The sequence below is a fragment of the Pyrgilauda ruficollis genome, unplaced genomic scaffold (genome assembly GCF_017590135.1).
Source record: "Pyrgilauda ruficollis isolate IOZ18807 unplaced genomic scaffold, ASM1759013v1 scaffold7, whole genome shotgun sequence".
In the NCBI taxonomy this organism is placed as follows: Eukaryota; Metazoa; Chordata; class Aves; order Passeriformes; family Passeridae; genus Pyrgilauda; species Pyrgilauda ruficollis.
Window position 1 is genome coordinate 14,483,284 of NW_024528821.1, and position 20,354 is coordinate 14,503,637.

A 20,354-nucleotide genomic window follows, 5' to 3' on the forward strand; every position below is an offset into this window, starting at 1 on the left:
GCAGCCGAGCGGGGCGGCTCCCGGTGCCCGCACACGCCGGGAAGCCCTCCCCGCAGCAGGCGGCCATGGCCCCCCGGGACCCGCCGCGCCCGCAGCCCCCACCCCGGAGCGCCTCGGCGAGTCCCTGCTCGCAGCAGCGCTACGCGGGGCCCCCCTCCGCGGCACAGCCCGTACCTGCGGCGCTGTAGGGCGCGATGTGCAGTGGATGCGATGTGCGGTTGGTGCCGGTGCCGGTACCGATCCCGCTCTCCGCGCGTCCAGGTGAGTCTGGAGCGCGCGCCGCGCGGGGCGGAGCCTTTTATACTCCGGCCGCCGCCCAGCCCGCGCGCCCATTGGCTGCCCGCCCGCCGGGAAGCGCGTGGCCCGCCAGGGGGCGGCCGTTCCCGCCGTGCCGCGCGACGGGGGCGCGAGCGGGACCGAGCGTGAGGGGCCTGAGGGACGCGGGGAGGGAGACGCTGAGTGAGGGGTCACCGGGGACACGGCTCACACAGCCCTCAGCACACACGGACAGGCGTCACACAGCTCCTGCTGCCCCCACCTACGGGCATGGTTCCCACTGCCCCTCCTGTGCGCACACGCACCCGGGTGCCAGGTGTGAGGGCCAGCAGGCCGGTCCCTTTGTGACCAGACGGCTCCAAAGCCACTGTCCCAGCCTCAACCCCGCTCCAAGAAGCGGGTGCCCCAGAGCAACGGCGGCAGTTGTGGCCCATGTATGTGTCCAGGGATGCTCCCACTGCTGAAGCAGAACTTGAACAAAGCTAGCCTTGGGCTAAAGCCAGCACCCTGTTCTCACACCTGTGAGAGCTGCTTGGCCACTGCCCAGCTCATGTCTACGCTGTCTCTGGCCACTAAAGAAGCAGCACGGGTGGACAAGAAGCTGAGCATTCTCACAGGCTTTTGCTTGGCAGCAGCAAGCCTGGGGAGCGGCCCAAACTGTGCAGATGGGCTGGTGTGCAAGTGGAAGAAAGACCTTTGGTAGGAAAAAGCCAAGGGGCAGTGCAGGCAGCCTATGTGATCCCAGCAGGAAAGACAGTGGCACTCTGGGGGGCACTTGCATGCTGGCCACCAGGATAGAGAGGGATAGAGGGCCAGGAGGGTCCTGTAGGTGCTGAAGGGAATGAGGGGAAGGGGAGGAGGCAAAAGAAAAAGTATCCTGACTGCAGATGAGGCTTAGCAAAACCCTTCTGCAGAGATCTTGGTGCCATGGTGAACAGGAACCTGTTAGAGCACCAAGGGTAGCAGCTGTGCTGCAGCAGCTCTCACCTCCACCTCCTCCTGGCCTGCCAACCTCTGGGTTTTGCTCAGGGCTTATTGGAGATTTTGCAGAGAAAATCCCCAGCAATCCGGAGGGAACACTTGCTTTGTGTTCTTTAGCGAGACGACTGCCGTCTTGGCAGGAGGGACTGGTGCTATCCAGCAACAGCAGGTCACGGCCGGAGGTGGCCCTTTGCCGCAAACCCTGAGGCACCTTCTCACTCCTGCCAGAATATGGGCTCTGAATTCAAGAAGCGCCAAGAGCTGGCAAACGCTGAAAAGGCAAAGGCCAAGATCTAAGGCCAGGTTGCTCCTCCAAGAGGAGTCTGGATGAGAAGCAGCCTCCCGTTCCTGTGTCTGAGGGAGGGAGGGAGAGGCTGCAGGCACAGCTCCAGGCCAGGCTGCTCCCAGAGCAGCTCTGACTTGGTGGTGCAGCCCCAGGCAGGGCTGCCTTCATGAGCATCCTTCAAACCCACCCTGCAGAGCCCGCACCACACAGCCCAGCCCCAGTGAGAAAAGGCTCATCTTTCCTGCACAGCCACTGAGAACCAAAACATCCATTCAGTTTCAAAATGAATACAGGAAATCCTTTTTGCCTTCATGCAAATTGTCAGACAAATGTTTTACCATGTGTTCACTCGCTGGCTGTGCTCACCTTCCCCTCAGCTTCCCCCTTTGCTTGCCTGTTCTCCACATGCTTCTCCTTTGTGGATGCTGCAGTCTGACGTAGCTTTTGTCCCTGGCAGGCAGCGAGTGCAAAAGAACCTGAACCCCACCCTGCCTGTGCACAGCCCCTCACCAGCACCAGCTGCACCCAAAAGCCTGCCCACCATCCCCCCAGCCCTCAGCAGATCAGCTGTACCCGCCAGCAAGGCACAGCCCCTGGGCAATACGCTGCATCTCCTGATGCTGCAGCACTTTGGAACCCCCGGGTCTTTGTCTGGGCACAAAGCCACCACGGTGGCCATGCAGGCAGGGGAAGGGGAGCTCCCCCTTCCTCAAGCCACACAGGCACCACCAGACTCATACAAACCACGGCCAGAGCAGCTTTAAAGCCAACCCTGTGCACTGCCAGCAGGGGAGAGGTGGGGCTGCTGCTGGGGAGCTGCTAAAACCCATCTTGTACAAAGAACAAGAAAGGAGCTTATATCCTAGCAAGAGCTTTTCCCCGACAAATTAGCAAAGCCTCCTGTAACTGCAAAACCAGCTTCTTTCTTACGTCTTTTGGCATTTCTGCTTTCAATAATTTATAACAAAAGAAATGAGACATAAACAGATAGGCAGAAAGCAAAACCAGCCCTGACCTGAAATAGCACAGACTGACTGCCAGCCATTTTAGATGGGTTTTAAATCTTGCACAGAACAAGGCTGCCAGGGCTGATAGAGCCTCCCAATAACCATTTCCAGGAATGCCTTATTCTCCTCTACAGGAAGGAGGCAGGAAGTTTTCCCTGATCAGAGGTTTTTCTCAGCCTCCTGACCCATCTGCCTGCAGGGCACCACCATGACAGCTGCCAGCCTGAGCCATTCTACAGGGTGACAGCACCTTCTCCCATTTTCACCCCAGCCTCCTGCCACAATCCTTCACGTCCATCAGGGCAGGAGCACATACTGGGGAAGGCAGCAGCATACTGGGGCTGTTGTGTCTCACAGGAGGGCTCATTCCTCCTGTTCACAAAAGGGCTTGTTAACACCATTTTCCCCTTGCCCAACAGCAGCAAGACAAGGTGCTGCTTTCTTTTAATCACAGAAACACCGACTCCAGGAGACCTCCTTACATCAGTAAGGCAAGAGGGAGGTGCCAGCAAATTATTTTGAGGTGTGTCTCATTGTGGCTTTAACAGTGGCCACATCCTGCTACCTGCAAGGCACACCTGGCAAGCCCAGCTCCCCCCCGTGGGCATTAGTTCCAAGTACCCAGGCAGGTGGGTGAGGCTGAGACAGGACTAGTGATTGATGTGTTCCTTGTTCTGATGAATTTACAGGCGGCAGACAGGCATGAGATGGCTACCAGCACCAATACCAGCATCCTCACACCTGCAGCCACACTCTGGCTCTGCCTGTGGCAGAGGGAGCTGCTGGAGCCCTACTCTGCTCCTCCAGACCTCAAGCTGCAGGAGCGCAGCAATGACTCAGTTGAGATTTTCTCCTGGGAAATAACTTGTTTTGTACAGTAGTAACTCAGGCAGCTGTGAGGAAAGCCTAAGACACCCCACAGCTCACCTTCAGACTTTGGTGAAGTCTCCATCCCTTCTGATCTGAAGGTGTCAGAGCAGTGTAACTTTACACAGGTATGAGAACTCTCCCAAGGAGGTATCTCCCATCCTTTGTAAGAGCTACAATGTCATACAGCATATTAAGTCTGTGCCCTCTCCCTCAAGGAGAGGGAGTCAGCCGAAAACCCTGGTTTCATTAAAGTAACTAAGAAAACATTATATACTCACTAATAGCAATGGTCTCCTGTGTACAAATGGCTGTAAAACTCTGTTCTTTTATCAAAGGAAGGTGAAATCTCCTACATAATCCTAACAAGAACCACAGCACCTACCCTGCTATTTGGGGGAAAAAAACCCATTTTTTTCACTTATTCACTGGCCAGTACTGCAAGACATTTTAACAGATGGATGACAATTGTGATCCTCAGCAAATGTTTGCCTGGGGCCATGGTTCAGTCTAGGTCTGGAGGTCTACTTGTAAAGCAAAGGACCTTTCTCTAGACCTGCCATCTCATCCTTCTGACTTCATACTTTGCCATCTCCAACACACAATGAGAAAGGATCAGGGTTTAGTCAGAACAAGTGCTCCTCAGGACATAATCCTACTGTCTCTGATCATCAGCTTTGTGTGAGACACTTACAAATTCTTCCTTTGTACTTGTTAAAATATTCAAGCGTCTCCTACCTGAACATTATGTGAACAAATCTGCTCAGATACATAACTGAACAGTACTAGAGAAGCTGCACTACCACCTCTAACAATTAAGTCCAGGAAATCAAACATGGACAAAAGGAATTACTCAGTGCTTGGTCCCATGCTTTTCCTTCCATGCAATATGAGCAGAGCCAAGCTGAACCTCACAGCTGGCCACATGCACAAGGGTTAAACCAGATGACCTTCCAAGGTCCCTTCTAAATAAAAGTACTTAATTATCTACCCTTAAAATGACCCAACTCAGAAGATTCATGTCACTTAAGATATTTAGGAGTATTTACAGGCAGAGGCCGTGGTTTTTAAATAAAAGTTTAATTCCTTCATCAGGTCTTAACTTTAAACACAAATGCTGCTGAAAATTCTCCCAGCGCTGCTCTGCTGTCCTGGCCTTTGGCTCTCAGAGCAGCAGCAGGATGGCAGCAGGGGCTCTCATACAGGAGGTGGGATCACAGACTCAGGAGAGCTCAGTGCAGGATGCAAAGCAAAGAAGCAAGAGATGCACAATTTCCAGACAAACACCAATTCTTATACAAAAAGAAAAGCTCTACACTAATAGAAGTGTTAATGTTGCCACAGGACAGGAGTTTAGGAAGGGAGAGAAGTCTTCAGTAAAAGGCACAACTAAAGAAGTACTTCCCTAGATTTTAACCTCATCTTTCAGTTAGTTCCCCATCTTTCACTTATACCCCAGCCCCCAGCTTCTCAAAGCCATGCTGGTTACTCTAGAAAGTAATTTCAAGTTCCTTCTTTTCCCTTTTTCCCTTCCTCCAGCTCAAAAACAAATAAAAAAGGAGTGCTTATTAAAAAAAAAAAAACAAAAAACAAAAATCAAAAAACAAACAAACAAACAAAAAAACCCCCAAAAAACAAAATAACAAACAAAAAAACCCAAACCAAAACAAAACCAGAATAAAACAGTTTGGTCTATAAACCGTAAGAGTTCAAGAGAGACTTAGCAGTTTACCTTACGATTGTCTGGTAGATTTTCAAAGTATTCAAGTTTTAGATGATACTTATTACATCCAAGAGCCTCAGCCAGCTCTAGGTTTTGGTATTTTTCTTTCAGGCACTTTCTGGCCTGTCAGGTTGGTGTTCTGCTAGTATTATGTATCACCAGCCTCTTCAACCCATTGCCATAAACACTCCTGGCAAGCATCAGACCCACTCCAAGGGCTCCTTCAGGTTTTGTTGTTCTGCAACCTGCAGTGCTCCTTGGCTTAATGTATTTTGCAAGAAGCAAGGCTTTCAAGGAAAGGCAGACAGTGAGCAGGACAATGTGTCAGTAACTTCCAGGATAACAGGACTGTAACAGGCATTGAGTGAGAGGCTGAGCCAGCTGGACACAAAGCTGTTGTGTTTCAGGTCACCCCAGCATCTGAGCAGGCACTTGCTATATGCAACAACCCTGCTGCTGTTGGATAGAGGCTCTGTTTACTACTGTACTGGTAAAAAAAGGGTCAGGGGGCTGCACAGCAGGTCAAGGTGCAGCAGCAGCACATGACAGCAGTGCTCTAGTTAGCTAGCAAGGCTAACAGGAAGCTGTGAAATTGAGAAGCTGGTTTTAGCCTGCACTAGAAACCAAAACACACAACCACCGTAAGTTCTCTATGTCAGAGCTTTCAGAAAAGAACACTTGTCCAGGATTCACCTTCCCCACTAAGCTAACACAGACTCTGCTCTCACCCTCACTTTGCTGTGTAGTGCACTAAAGGGCATTTAATTTCACCAACAATTAAGAGGAATTCAAGTTTGCAAGCTACACTGATCTCCTTTTATGGGAGGAAGCTGTAGCAGAACCACCCCCATGGTGTCTCCCAGGGCTTCACCAAGGGTCAAGCTTGGCCAAGACACAAGCCTTCCCCACCACTCCCCAAGGGCTCTGTCAGGTTCAGAGTGGTAAGACAGCCAGCAGTCTCTTGGGCTCTTGCTGTAGATCCAGATCAACATGTCCTAGAGAGCTCTACTTCCCAAACAATTTAGGGTGCACATGCCAGATCATCTAACCCTGCCCACAGACAAACCCTCTCCCTCCCCCCCTCAAAATAATTGTGGCAATTAGCCATGTGTCAGTCCTGCTCTCCACAGACCTGTAGAATTGAGTCAGTGCTACTGATCAGCTCCATGCACAGGGGTGCTGGTGGAGTTGGCTGTTACAAAGATGAGCTTTCCCCCTCCAGCCTCCCAGTGTTGGGAACAGAGCCAGTAAGCCTGACTTATGCAGGAGATGTGGAGAACTGCACTGGAACAAGCAGTCTTCTACTGAACTTTACAACAAGCTGAACAACTTTTGGTTTTAAAAAAAAAAGCCATACAAGCAGCAGCTGACATCTGTTGTTATAAAGGGACATGGCTGAATAGGTAGGAAACAGATTCCCCATTATGAGTCCTCCTGATGGCCTCCGCAAGGATCATTGAGATGTCAATCACCTGGAAGGGAAGAAAGATGCATCAGTGCCATTGAGACAAGGCATCAAGCCTGAAAGAACTGCTGGGAAGTCAAGGACAACCTAAAGAATAAACTCATCACCCACATTTTAACATGCCAGATGTAGATAAATTACTTCTACACAGGATTAGGATTTAATTACATCTAAGCCTGAAGATACCCTACAAATAGCACTACAAATGTTCTAGTTGGTCTGTCAGAGTTACAGTCTACTGTTGCCTTGCTTTGCTCAGACTCCCTAGGCTCAATCTGTTTACCACAGGACTACCTTATTCACTTTGTGCAGAGAAGTTAGGGCAGTCTAAATCAAGATGAAATCACTTCCCTTGAGCCAAGAGGTTTTACCACTGCTGCCAGCAGTCTGAGAGATGAAGCTGCTGCGCTGCAGCTCAGCTCCCAGGCGCTGTGCTGGCTCCATCTGGTGGGGTCAGGAAGGTACCAGGAGGGAAAGCTGAGTCTCAGCCAAATCCCAGCTCTGAATGCCCACAGCTAAAGCATTTCAACATATGTAGTGGAGTAAGACTCACTATATTCATGCTGCATTAAGGAAACCAAGTGAAAATCATATCTAATATTTTTTATCTTCCAGATAGTTTGTCTCTGAAGGGAAGGAAAAATTAACAAGCTGCAGAGTAAAGCCTGAGACTTGTGACAAATCCTTTAACTCTGTGCTCCTCAACATCAGACACAAGTGTGTAAATGTGAGGTATATAAAGGAAAACTGCTCCACTGCAATCTTTGGCTACAGCTACTGACACAGAGATTGCCAGTTTAACGTTTTGCCTACACCAGCTGCTGTGTGGAGCCTGGAAACCAAGGTGAAACACCAGAAATGTTTTAGATGTTGCAGGAGTGTCATTCAGAAGTTAGTGCTGAAAGAAATGCAACCCAACAGCAGCCTACAATCAGCTTATAACATATTTCCAAAAGCAGCTTAAAACTGACTGCAGCTTCAACCAGTTCACCTTCCCTTTCACCAGCAGCCCAGTAGTGGGGAAGCCTCTACACTCACACCACAGTACTGGCTGAGTGTGAGCAGTGCCTGAGCTTCTCCAAACACTTGTGTCCTAGATGTTGGTGCTGTGAAGCCAAGGCCCATCTGGAATTAAATCTCGCAAAGGACATCAGGGACAATAAGAATGTTTTTCTTTTGTTATTGATGTATTTGGAAAAACCTAAGAATAATGCGGGCCTGTTCCTAAAGGGAAGGGGGACCCTGGTGACAGAGGATGCAGAGAAAGCAGTTAGTGAGCACCTTCTTTGCATCAGTCTGCACTGACAAGCAGGAGACCTGGGTAAGGGAATGTTGGAAGGAAGACTCTTCCTTAGGGAGGACTAGGTTAGAGGACACTTGGCCAGACTTGATATCCACAAGTCCATGGGCCCTGATGGGATACATTCATGAGAGAGCTGGGAGACATCACAGCCAGGCACCCATGATCAGCTTTGAAAGGTCCTGAAGATCAGACGTGCCTGAGGACTGGAAGAAAGCAAATACAACCCAGAATTACTGGCCAGTCAGCCTCACATCAATCCCTGGGCAGGTGACAGAGCACTTCATTCTGGAGGCCATCTCTATGCAAGAGATGACAAGAACATGATCAGGAATAGTCAGCATCGATTCACCAAAGGCAAATCATGCTGCACCAACCTGATCACCTACGAGGAAGCAACTACCTGGATAGGTGAGGGGAGAGCAGTGGATATTGTCAACTTCAGCAAGGCTTCTGACACTGTCTGTCCTGAAATCCTCACAGGCAAAACTCAAGAACTGTACACTGGATGAGTGGATTGAGAACTGGCTGAACAGCAGATTCTGGGGCTCATTATCAGCTTTTAGTTTTCATATGGATGGCAAAGGCTGGGCATAAAGTGACAGATACACAACAAAGCTGTCAGCACCAACATCAGAAGCTCCTGTCTACCTCTGTTTCAGCATTGCACATCGTCAGCACATCACTCCTCCAAAGGGCACACATCCAACTACTTGCCTACATCGTGGCCCCATTAAATCAGACACCTGATCTAGGCAAAACAAGCCTTGAAAAAAAAGATCCTTTATGAACTGCTTGAAATGAGCTGCAACAGAAGCTGCTTTATATCAGTGTAACATGTCTGTTACCCCACAGCAATAGGGCCAAGAGAACTAGGCAACACTGATGGCAGTACCAACAGAACCACTGTCAGTACTATACAGTATTGTGGGATTTTCACCCCCAAAAGGTGAACACACAAGGCTACCACCCCCCAGGAATGACAGAAAATAGATGCTCACCTGGATTTTAGGGCACTGCTTCATCTTGTCCTCCTGGGGTATTGTGTTTGTGACTACAACTGCCTCAAAACAGGCATTGTTGATCCGGGAAATTGCTGGCCCAGAAAAGATCCCATGAGTTAAGATGGCATAAACTTTGGTGGCTCCAGCTGACACAAGCCTGCAAGGGGGAGTAAAGGAGGAGGATGAATAATTCTCAGCAAATATTAAGCTGACATAAGAGCAGGGCACATGGTAAGCATGACTGGAGACAGCACCATATGCTTAGGGAACAGGTTACCTTTGATTCCCCCACTCTACTGACTTGGGGAAAAAAAAACCAGTTTCACAAGTACCATAAAATGCACCACAGGCAAAGCACACACTGAAAAAACCCCATTGTTCTTAGCTCTGGAATATTTGGAACAGATCATACAAATCACCTTTGTAATTTTTGCTTACACAAGGTAGCAGATATTAAATACTGTGTTAATACTTTAATACTGTATTTAATACAGTATGAAATACTGTGCTAATTTTTAGTACTGTACTTAACAGTTAACCACCTCGCATATGTTGCTGTTTCTAGTGTAAAAGGCATGAATGGTATCAAAGTTTGAAGAGCTTATTTCTAATACAAAACCAGCTGATGGACCAGACAACACTTAGTTGTACCTGGCATGGTGAGTGATGGTCCATTTTCAACACAGGGAAAGAAAAGAGATACTATGGTCTTCTACCTATTCCCACTGCAAGAACTTTTACTGGGTTTTTTTGTTTTTTCCTTATTTTGTATGACATGAATAATCAAGAAACTGCATGAGCCTTGTGAAACTTGTCATGCAAATACTCTGCTTAACCCATTACACAGTGCTCACTAAGAGCAGGCTCCCGCTTTAGGAAGGCAGCAGTCAGCCCCACTCACTTGTCTGCAGCGTGGCAGATGGTGCCACATGTGTCTGCCATGTCATCCACCAGGATGGCCACTCTGTCCTTGACGTCCCCCACCAGCACCATGCGATCGACCTCGTTGGCCTTCTTGCGCTCCTTGTGAATGAGGGCAAAGTCTACGTTCAACCGATCTGCAATGGAGGTCACTCTGAAGAGAGAACAGTTCCCAAACAACACTTAGCTCCACACAGCACCTCAAAGCTCTTTCAGTATCAAACACACTGCACTAAGAGGAGCTGTCACCACATCTGCTACTGTTCCCAAGCAATTAATAGAAGGCACTCTGCCACCTTGGTTTCCCTTCAAGCAGCTAACTGCAACCTCTGATCTAATCTCTCTCAGTGACAGCAAATAGATCTCATCTTTCATCATGACCACTGTAAACTAATTTGCATTTAAGCTGAAAACAAATCTTAACCAGCAAGGTCAGCAAATTTGAAGTGATCCAAACACTTGGAAAGTTGTCATGTTTGTAACACTACACTGGAAAGGCTTAAGTTGTGCTATGACAGGGCTTTACTGCCACTCCTTTAAGCACTCAGTCATCATGCACACAAGCACTGGCACAGGATTACACATCCAGGAAATTCAAATACACACCTCACATTTATTTCCATTAAAGTGACTGCAGAGCAACCTTACTAGAGGGATCTTAACTTTACATATTGATACTGATGAACAGTAAAGAGTTTAAAAGCATTAAGAGTGGAAGGAGTAAAACACACATGCCCCCAAGAAACTCTTCACTTGAGGTAAGCAGACTCTTAGCCCCACTAGATCAGACTTATCCCGGTGGTCCTACACAAGACTGTTAAACTAAACTGAAGTATTTGGCTTTGCATATCTCCATAAAATACTGCATCAGCCAAGATCGACACATTTCAGTATAAGAGGCTTTTGAGCAGATTTTTTCAAGAGCCAGATTATATCTGGCTGGTTTGGCACTTCATATACTGTGTTATGCAACAAGCTACAGAAATAGCCGAATGTACAGGAGGTCTTGCCCAATCCATGGACCACAGCAAAGCTACAGAAGACATACAGTGACCTCCACTGTGTCTCTTGGCTGTCTGTAATACATCATTTCAAACACTCTGAGGCGTGTCAACCACATCAGAACCCACCAACATTTTGGTGTGACAGCCCTGAATTAAGGAATACATCTGTGTCCCTCTACTGTTCACATGTAGCCCTCAGACAGAAGCATCAAGGAACAGCCTAGTTTCTCCTAAAAATCCTCTGAGAACATTCTGGGCTGCCCACAAACTGGCATGTTTGTCTGCAGGGAGATGGGAGATTGTAAGGCTATCAAAATAGAAATGTGCTATAGCATATGCTGCTGCTTTTTGGAAAGGAACCATCTATCTTCCTCGTTCTCAGGGAAGATGAAGAGAGGCAGTAGGCTTAAATCACAGCTAGATATTCAAATCCAGGGTAACAAAGTAAGAAGATACCTCAACAGACTACATTTAATTCTGCAGAGAAAGCAGCCTGGATAAAAAATTATCATTAATCATCAGCAGTAAGCTTGCCTTGGCATAGGGGTGTAAGCTACACTGTTTCCTCCTTCAGTTGGCAATTTGTACACCCTTGTACAAATTGGTTTAGTCCAAGGGAGGTAGCTGTTGTGCAATTCCTACCTATGCAGCCGTGATTCTAGAAGCTATTAAATCCTCCCTGTAGCCCAAGAAACACTCTAAACATTCCCTAGGAAAAATATCTGACCACTCTTCACCAGCTGTCCCAGACTGCCTGAGAGAAGGCAGACTGAAAGAAGGAACATGTTTTAAAAATAGAGTCACAAGCATTCTTAGGAATTGAAGTAGACACAGAAGCAGCATCTCAAGCTACCTGTCTGACAGCTCACCTCTTGGCTCCACCAGCATCTGGTGAAACAATGGTGCAGTTCTTCCACTCTGGAATATTCTCTTTGATCCATTTCAGTACAGCAGGCTCGGCATATAAATTATCAACAGGGATATCAAAAAAACCCTGCAAGGAAGACAACAGGAACAGATGTAGCTGAAAGTCCCATTCCAGAAACAGTTGTAGAAAGCCTTCTCTATCATGAGGCATGCAGTCATCACCTTTCCACAGCTTTCAGCTTTCCTTTTTACTTCCCTTGATGTAAGGGCAGTAGTCTTTGGGATACACAGAATAGTAATGTAAGAAGTCTTCAGAGCCAGAAATAGTTCAGCAGCATAAATAACACTTTATATTTAACACCTCCACAAAAATGAAACTAGTTCTGTCCTGGGGACTGCAGAAAGCCTGCAGCAAATGCACTCATTTCCAGAGCAGCTGGCTGCCTGTTTACAGTCAGTCTTTAAAGCTCATTACCCAAACTGTTCACATCTACAAAACAGGCTTGAGTAACATCTGTCTTTAAACTAATGCAGCTGGTTCCATACCTTTACAGTGACCCTGCAGACTTCTCCAAATCTCATAGGTCACTAAATGCCAAAAGTTAACCCTGGAGTAAACAGGCAGGAGAGTGAGGGGCAGCTACTCCTGTGGAATGTTTCACAGTACAGGGTAACAGACCCTTCTCAGCATCATTCCTTCTGTGCTCAGCAACACAGCAGCTACAGGAACCAGGCTGAAACCAGCCAGATGCTGGAAGCACATATGCACAAATGATCCCATTAAATCTCATCACTGCTGCTGGTGCCAGGTCAGCCCTTTCAGTCACACCAATTCCAAGCCCTGTAGGAAGAGGGGACCCCCTCGGGCTCAGTTATTTCATGCTCTGAGAGCCTTCTCAGCTGTGCCCCTACAGACTTTTCATCTGAGACAGTATTTCTGGGCAAATCATACTGAAGTGTGAATGACTGCACTTCCAACTGTTAAAAAACAACAGCCAGCCCACTTACTTCAGCAGGCAGGAGCTACCTTACCCTTTGCAGCAATACAACAGACATCCTTCCCTCTGCCTCACCCCTCTGAGCTGTATGGGGCTGGTTTCTTGGTCTTGAGCACTTGCTCAAGGTAGAGAAAAAGAAAATTAAATTGAGCTTGCAGCCTCTCCTCTCCCTGGCAAATATTCCTGCCAGTTTTCTTACACAGCCCAGTCAAGACTTTAGTTTGTCTGTGAGGTATTTTGTTCTTAAGCCAATGAAGCCTATGAATGATTTTCAATTCACTACCAGCTTGGGAGAGAACCAAGTCCAGCCTGTGTGGGAGGGTGGCACTGAATGAATCCCACAAGTGGGATTGCCCATCTTGCCAGAGGCAGGCTATCAGATCACCGTCCTGATCAACTAAACCCACAAATGCAGCTGTGCCAGGACACCTGAGGGCAGAACTAACTGCTCACTTCTCCAAGACAACACATTAAATATCAGAAAGCTCTGCTAAGAATTTAAAGACACTCTCCATCTCACATTCCTCCAAGGTCTAGTGAAGAACAGTGTCACTGTGTGGCAACAAAGCTGCAGTGATCATTTACTAGCTCATTTACACAAGACTCAATACACTCAGTCTGAAGAAGAACAACTATACTTTCATTTACAGGTTAACTTGTTACCCACCTCCCCATCCAGTCCCAAATTCCCAAGCCTTGATCACTGCAATATCTCCAAAAAGCAGATGACTGGAAAGCTTGGAAAGCAGTCAAGAGGCTCAGACTGGAACTGGTTAAGTCCCTTCCTGATTTTTGCTCCTACCTGAATCTGAGATGCGTGCAGGTCCATGGTGATTATGTGATCTGCACCTGCCACAGACAGCATGTTTGCAACCAGCTTGGCAGAGATGGGAGCTCGACTCTGGTACGGGAAAAAAAAAAGACAGTATAAGACAAGTTCAACTCCTTCATCAAGATGTCAGCCTTCTGCTTCCAGGCAGTGATTCACAAGCAGTTACTAAAAGGAGCACTCATTAACATTGCATCTTCTCATCAGCTAGTGATTAGTACATTTTCAAGAAGAACTAGATCTTTATGAAAATATCACTTTGCAGTCCAATATCCCGAAGTTTAATGAACTGAAGAGAAGTTGGATATGCAGAGGAGGCGACAAAACTTCATTTAAATCCTCTCAAGCAGTCAGGATTTTCAAGGTGTACATTCATCTTCCCTGCAGAAACCTTTACCACATCCCTTACCTTGTCCTTTTTGTCCTGCCGGGCGTAAGGGAAGCAGGGGATGACAGCTGTGACTCTGCTGGCTGAGGCAATCTTACAGGCATTTATCATGATGAGGAGCTCCATCAGATTGTCATTGATTTCCCCACAGCCACTCTGCACAATGTAGACGTCCTCCCCACGAACACTCTCGCCTATTTCCACGCTGGAAACAAGAGAAGAGAGTTGTAGCCAAACACAAATTAAAGCACAGCCATTACCTGTGCCTGCAGAGCAACCAAAGCACTGCATCCCCAAGGTTCTGTGGGTGACAGTGCCATCTAATCAAGGCTGTTGAGCAGGAGCACTGCTGTTTATTTGCTCAGTGGCTATTTTACAGCGCTCACTCATCAGATTTAATGGCCTAGCCAGTAAGGCTAAAAGCACTCAGCCTGTACTCTTGATGTCAACACAAGCTGAGCATGTAAACACCCCAGAGCAGGCCTTGTTCCCCTGGAATCACAAGCACACCACCTCTAAAAGCAGCAGTGCACAAAGGAGCAAGGACCGTGGCCAGCCACCAGCCAGAGTGGGGTCAAACTCTACCGAAGCAACACTGCAGCCAATTATCAGAGTGAGACTCAGAACAGCCATCCCGGGCTCCAGCAGAGCAGCACTCCAGCCTTTTGCTCTGGAAAGGCTTCTGGGGTTAATTTTCTCCTGGATGCAGTGCACACTAATCCCTGCTGATGAAGGGCCTGAACACAAGCCAAAGGTCCTGTTTGCCAGCAGCAAAATGCCAGCTCCAATGCACGTATGGAGACACCTGCACCAGAAAGAGTGGGAAAGAAACCATTTATAGAGCCCCTCAGGGTAGAGCTCTAATTCTAATATTTCCTCCTCTGGCCTTTCAGATCTCTTCTTCAAACTTTTTTTGATGACTGTTATCTATTTATATCTTACTGCTCAATATCCATCAGTGAGCTGCTGTCATCTTTTCGGCCCCCTGACTTACAGGATGCATCCGTCTCTCATGGAGAGTTTCTGTCAAGGAGAACTCTCTGCTGGGGAGCTGTCAGATTATCAGCAGTTAGCATCAAAGTGTCATCTCCAATATTACGATGATTTAAGATATTTATGGTACAAAAAAGTCCATTAATTACTCTGTTGAAACAGTCTTACTCTTTTGGGGAATCACCTGCTGTCAGTTTATTGGGGTAAATGAGATGTTTTTCAAGTCTTCAAGTCACATTACCTGCTGACATAGGAACCTGCTGGCCAGCCAGCTAGATGGTAAGAGCAGTTAATAAAGAACAATGAGAACAGTGCAAGGGCTGTAAATCAAACAGAACTTTTTATAACTCCTCTACAACTCTTTGTACTACCTCTGAGGTTTCACAATCGATACCCATGGCAAGAGAAACATAATACTGTACGTCACATGTACATCCTGGATTTTCATGGGAAAAAAAATTCTGCTTCCAGAAGGAGTGGGTTGGAGCAATCAAGGCTCTTTATATTATACTCTGTGGTGTATACACGATTAGTGTAGTCTCTAAAGCAAGCTTAAGGAGCTCTGAACAAGTTTAAATCTCATTTTTAGCTTTACGTAGGATGGCAGCAAGATTTTTAAAGCGTAGATACATAAAGCAAGGCGAACACTAGGTTTCAAAGCTGGAGGGAAACAGACTGCGTGACTGCAAATGCACCGTGGGATGCACGGAGGTGTGAGCCTCCTCTCTTTCCTTAAAAATTCTAGCAATACTTTCTAAGACTCTCCTCAGAGAGTCTCCTCAGAGAAGTTTAAGAGTACCAGCTCCATGCTAAACACAAAATTATCAAGCCTCAAGTCATCAGAGTTCAGATTTAAGCAAGAAAAAGCCTAATCAGCGTAGCTGTAACTCCGAGATGTGCCGTCCCGTCAGCTCGCGGCTTTGGGGTGGAGGGGGCAAGGTCCGGGTGGCGAATTGCACCAATCCAACACTTGCCACAGCGGCCAGGTCACACAAACCCTCCCAGCTCAGGAGCCCCGGGTGCAGAGGAACCCCGAAGGCGGCGGTGGAAGCCCCGAAGGGGGCGGGGGAAGCCCGCGTGGGGCCCGCGCCGCGAGGCGGGGGCCGCTGGAGGCACGGCCCGGGCCGCACATGGCTCCCGGGGCGCACCGCGGCCCGGCCTCGTGCCGGCTCTGCCCGGGAGGACGTGCGCGATGCACCCGAGGGCTCCGGGGCAGCAGGGGCCCGGCGGGAGCGCTCCGGGGATGTCTCCGAGCGCAGCTCCGCAGGCGGGCCCGACCGCACGGCCCCCGAACTACAACCCCCATCACCCCCCGCGCGGACGCCGCGCGGTATCCAGCGCCGCAGCGCCGCGCGGCCTGCCGGGAGCTGTAGTGCGGCCGCGCCCCGCCCCGCCTCACCATGTCTCCTGGTTGCTGAACTTCTTGGTGACCACCTTGCCCAGCTCCAGGCCCAAGCGATCGGCGATCTTCTGGGACAGGTCCTGGTGCGAGCTACCGCTGAAGATCTTGATGTTGGGCATGGCGGCGGCTGCGGCACCGGCGCCCTTTTTCTCCCCCTCCTCGTCGCTCCGCCACGCAGCGCCCGCGGCTGCCGCGCGGGGACCCGCCCGCCTCCTGCGAGGACGCGGCACGGTGGGTACAGGTCACACCAGTCGCCTCTACGCCGCCATCTTACCCTTTCCCGCCTACCGCGCCGACCCTTTATAGCCTCTCCGCCCCGAGGACACGCCCTCAGCCGCTTCCCATTGGCTGTGCCGCCGCAGGGGGCGGGGTTCCGCTCACGGGAGCGGCAGTAGGGGGCGTGGCTTGACGCTTCTCGTTCCCCTTGAGGGCAAGGGGAGGTGCGCGCGCCCTCCAGCTGGGGGCGGGGCCTAAGGCAGGAGGCTGCCTGCGATTGGTCGCTGTGTGGTGCCCTGAGCTGCGATTGGCCAGAGCGGCGGCGGGCAGAGCGCGCGGCCGGCCCGGCCCCACGTGGCCGCGCGGGTGCAGCCGCCCCCCGGCGGCCATGATGGCGCCCCCCTAGCCGGGGGTAGCTGTGGGCCCCGGCGCCGCACTCACCGCGAGCGGGGCCCCGCCGCACCCGCCGCCACCGTTACCTCAGCATGCCGGCGTGCCCGCGCCCGCCGCGTCCGTCCCGCCGCCCTGCGCGGCGCTGCGCGGAGCTGGCGTCACCCGGCGGGCCGCGTGTGAGGCGGTACCGGGTGACACCGGGTGGCAGCGGGCCCGCTGCGGCACCGCCGAGCCCCGGCCGAGGCTGCCGGCCGAGCCCTTCAAGGCTTGTTTTGATTTTGGGTCAGGGCTGCAGCCCGCCTGGGAGCTGCCTGGGAGTTGGAACAGGCTGATTAATTCCTGAGGGGTTTTTATGTTTATAGTCGGGATTTTGTACCCAATTCCATACCAAATTGTATGTATTTGATTTATATATATATATGTGTGTGTATATGTATATACACATATATATATGTATATATATCTGTACATGTGTATGCGTATATAGATGTATATATTATATATATATAAATGTATATATAAGATACATATATGTGTATGTATATATCTATCTTATAATTACATATGAAACTAACTATAGACTAACACCAAATCAGTCTTCTGTCAATTATCGGTTTGTATGGGACTGCATTATGCACGTTAATTTATCTTTGGCAGAATTAAACATTGTGCTTAAGGGTTTTTACCCTTTAAACCTGGATATAATTTGATCATAGAATATCCTGGGTTGTGAGGGAATCACAAAGTCCTGACTCCTAGCCCTGCATGGGACACCCCCAAGAATCCCACCAAAGTGATTTTTGTAGTGGTTTATTCTTGTTCTAAATTTCTGATCCGATCTCCAGTTGTTAATAGGCCAATATAGTCCTGTCCTTTTTCTAAGACTTAATTATCTCAAATTACGTTTCACTACTTTGAAGGAAATGATACTCAAATTTCAGCTTGTATATATTATTACAAACCCCTTCAAAATAAAAAGGCTCTGTGGTTCGTCACAGAAAATGCAGGAATTGATAATTGTTCACCTTTCTGTGTTTCTGTCAGACACAAAACCAGCAAGTCCAGGGTAATGATGAGACCAGGCAGGGAACTCTGCACTGTGTGTCTGTGCTTGTGATTTCCCCCACAAAGCAAAGGAAGAAGACTGACACATTTATACAAATATACAAAATATATATATCTGTATAAAATAAGCCACAGACAGCTTCTTCAGAATTTTCATGCAACTGTGTAATTCCTACTGATGTTACCTGCATTTCTGAGAGGCAGTAAACTTCTGCAGTGAATTTGACATTGATTTGCTTCGAGTCCTTGAGAATTCAGCTGGAAAAAAATCATCCACAAATGTGGGGGGTGGGGCTGCCCATGTTTTCTTTATTTTCTTAAAACTCTCCTGGCCCCAAATGCTGCTGCCACTATCCCCAAAGACCCATAAATTAATGACTACAATACCATACTTGGAGGAGGCTTTGCAGAACACTCTGTACAGTGTCATTAAATTTGGAATTCATCTGCATAAAAATAGATATCGATTCCCATGCTTGGCATTGATGGAACTGGAATATTAATATTGGTAATTTTGATTATTTTCTGGTGTAGCTGTAGCAGCTTTGAGGTGCTGTGACAGACAATAAATCCAGGGAACGGGGAAGGAGGAACACAGCCCTTTGCTTCTAATTTGTTGCTAATCACTGATCGTCTTAACAAACAAAATTAATCTCAGCAGTGACGAAAACTTCACTGGGGAGTGGCTACCTGATGGTTCAAGTGATGGGATTTGAGGATACCTCCCAGATTTCCAGCAGACACATTTTTGCCCCAAATCCACATCACTGCTGCCTCCAGGCCTTTCATCTGGGGCACACCTTGGTTTTGAAGCATTTGCTTCATTTTTGTTTTCAATTCCATTTAATTGAATACAGAACGAGGGTTTTCTGTGGCCCAACATCCCAGGCACAGAAAACAGAAACATCTCAGTTTATTTGTGACCCAGGCAGTGGGGCCCTGAGGCTGAAGGCAGCAGAGGGTGTATTTAAACATGCAAATGTTGCCTCTCATTGATGAGCCCTGCCTGGGCTTCCCTCCACAGGGCTTTGGAGGCAGCTTTCCTATCAGGATCCTCAGAGATGCGATCTGGGGGGAGTGAAAAATCTGACCCAAAAAAAAAAAAAAAAAAAAAGACAACAACAACAAAAAACCAACTAAATCCTTAATCCTGAAACCAGGAACTGGCAACCTGTTCTGTGTAAAATCAAAGATATTTTTTCCCTTTCTGAGCTGGCGGCCAGGTGTGCTTTCACACCCACCTGCTTCCCTCCTCTCTCAGCCTCCACCGTGCCTTTGTAGATTAGCCAGCGCTTTGTTCCTGAGGACAAAAGTCCACCTCCACTAACGACTCCCCGAGCTCGTGGAGCAGGATAACTTCGGGGATTTGCTTAAGAAGAAGCTCTTAATGCACCAGAGTCTAAGTTAAACAAAGCCAAAAACTCGCTCAGGAGGTTCCTCAGCCAGTGCTGGGCTTTGAGCAGTGTGCTTTGCCGTGCAGGGACGAGGAGGAGCAGCTTGGAAGGGTGAGAGGTTTATCAGGTTCTTGGGATGAAAGGAGAGACTGTGCTTGCATCCATTGAAAACCAAATTTGCACTGGCTTGGGAGTCAGGATTTCTGTCAAAGGACGCTCAGGGAAATGGTCACAGATCATGGAAGTGCATTGGAGCGTCTCAGCTCTTGTGTGGATGCCCTTATTCACCTTAAAGCACCTCATTGCAGCTGGTGAGCCTCGTTCTGAAAGCAAAATACAAGAAATTGAATTATTTCCTTTCAAACTAAAGGATTTTATTTGATTTTCCTGTGGTTTACAGTACGGACAAGCACAAGCCGGCCTGGACAAGTAGAAAGGACATAGCCTGAGGTGCTGTGTTCCATCAAGTTCTGAAAATTGTGAATTAAATTAGCATCCAACTAAGGAGAACCTGAAAACAAACACACAAACAGCCGAAAAATCTTTTTACTTACCTGATTCGAAGGAGGTGCAATTAATCAGAAATACCTTTGTGTGTCACAAGCTGAGAATGAAGTTCCCAGGAAGTTTCAAGCAGCACATTAACAGCATCAAATTTCATGCGATGTCAACTAAGACAAGTAGCCCTCGTCCCCCTCTTGGCACTTTCCTGCATACAATTGCCACTCAATTACCACCAGCCACTAATCAACAGCACATTTTCATGCAAAAAGCCTGTGGCTGAGGGTTGTTATTTCTTTCCGTTGCCTTGTGACTTCACTGCCTCACAGCCGGTTCTGTTAATGAATGGCACTCGATGGAAATAACACCGGGCTCTGCCCTTTTGCCTTGGTGGCTCTCAGGAGCCGAGAAAAATTGGAGGTAAAAAAAAAGTAAAGAAAAGTAGAGGTAGAGAAAAGGTTGGAGGATGGGTAG

The 20,354-nt window shown here is 48.4% G+C and overlaps 2 protein-coding genes across 2 annotated transcripts in view; both read right to left on the reverse strand.

Annotated features, from left to right (window-relative positions):
* The window catches only part of TMSB15B (thymosin beta 15B), a 7,102-nt gene extending 2,773 nt beyond the window's left edge, over positions 1 to 4,329 (reverse strand). Inside the window, exon 1 of the mRNA XM_041485031.1 lies at positions 175 to 4,329. The gene's annotated coding sequence lies outside the window, so the exon portion shown is untranslated. The remainder of the gene's footprint in view (positions 1 to 174) is intronic.
* A 152-nt stretch (positions 4,330 to 4,481) lies between these two features.
* On the reverse strand, positions 4,482 to 16,605 carry PRPS1 (phosphoribosyl pyrophosphate synthetase 1). The gene is made up of 7 exons (XM_041485030.1): positions 16,309 to 16,605; positions 13,938 to 14,121; positions 13,502 to 13,600; positions 11,704 to 11,828; positions 9,811 to 9,984; positions 8,907 to 9,066; positions 4,482 to 6,612 (listed from the first exon to the last, which is right to left on the reverse strand). Exons 1-7 carry the CDS (start codon positions 16,428 to 16,430, stop codon positions 6,520 to 6,522), a joined length of 957 nt encoding a protein of 318 aa, XP_041340964.1. The 5' UTR covers positions 16,431 to 16,605; the 3' UTR covers positions 4,482 to 6,519.
* Between the last annotated feature and the right edge of the window lie 3,749 nt (positions 16,606 to 20,354).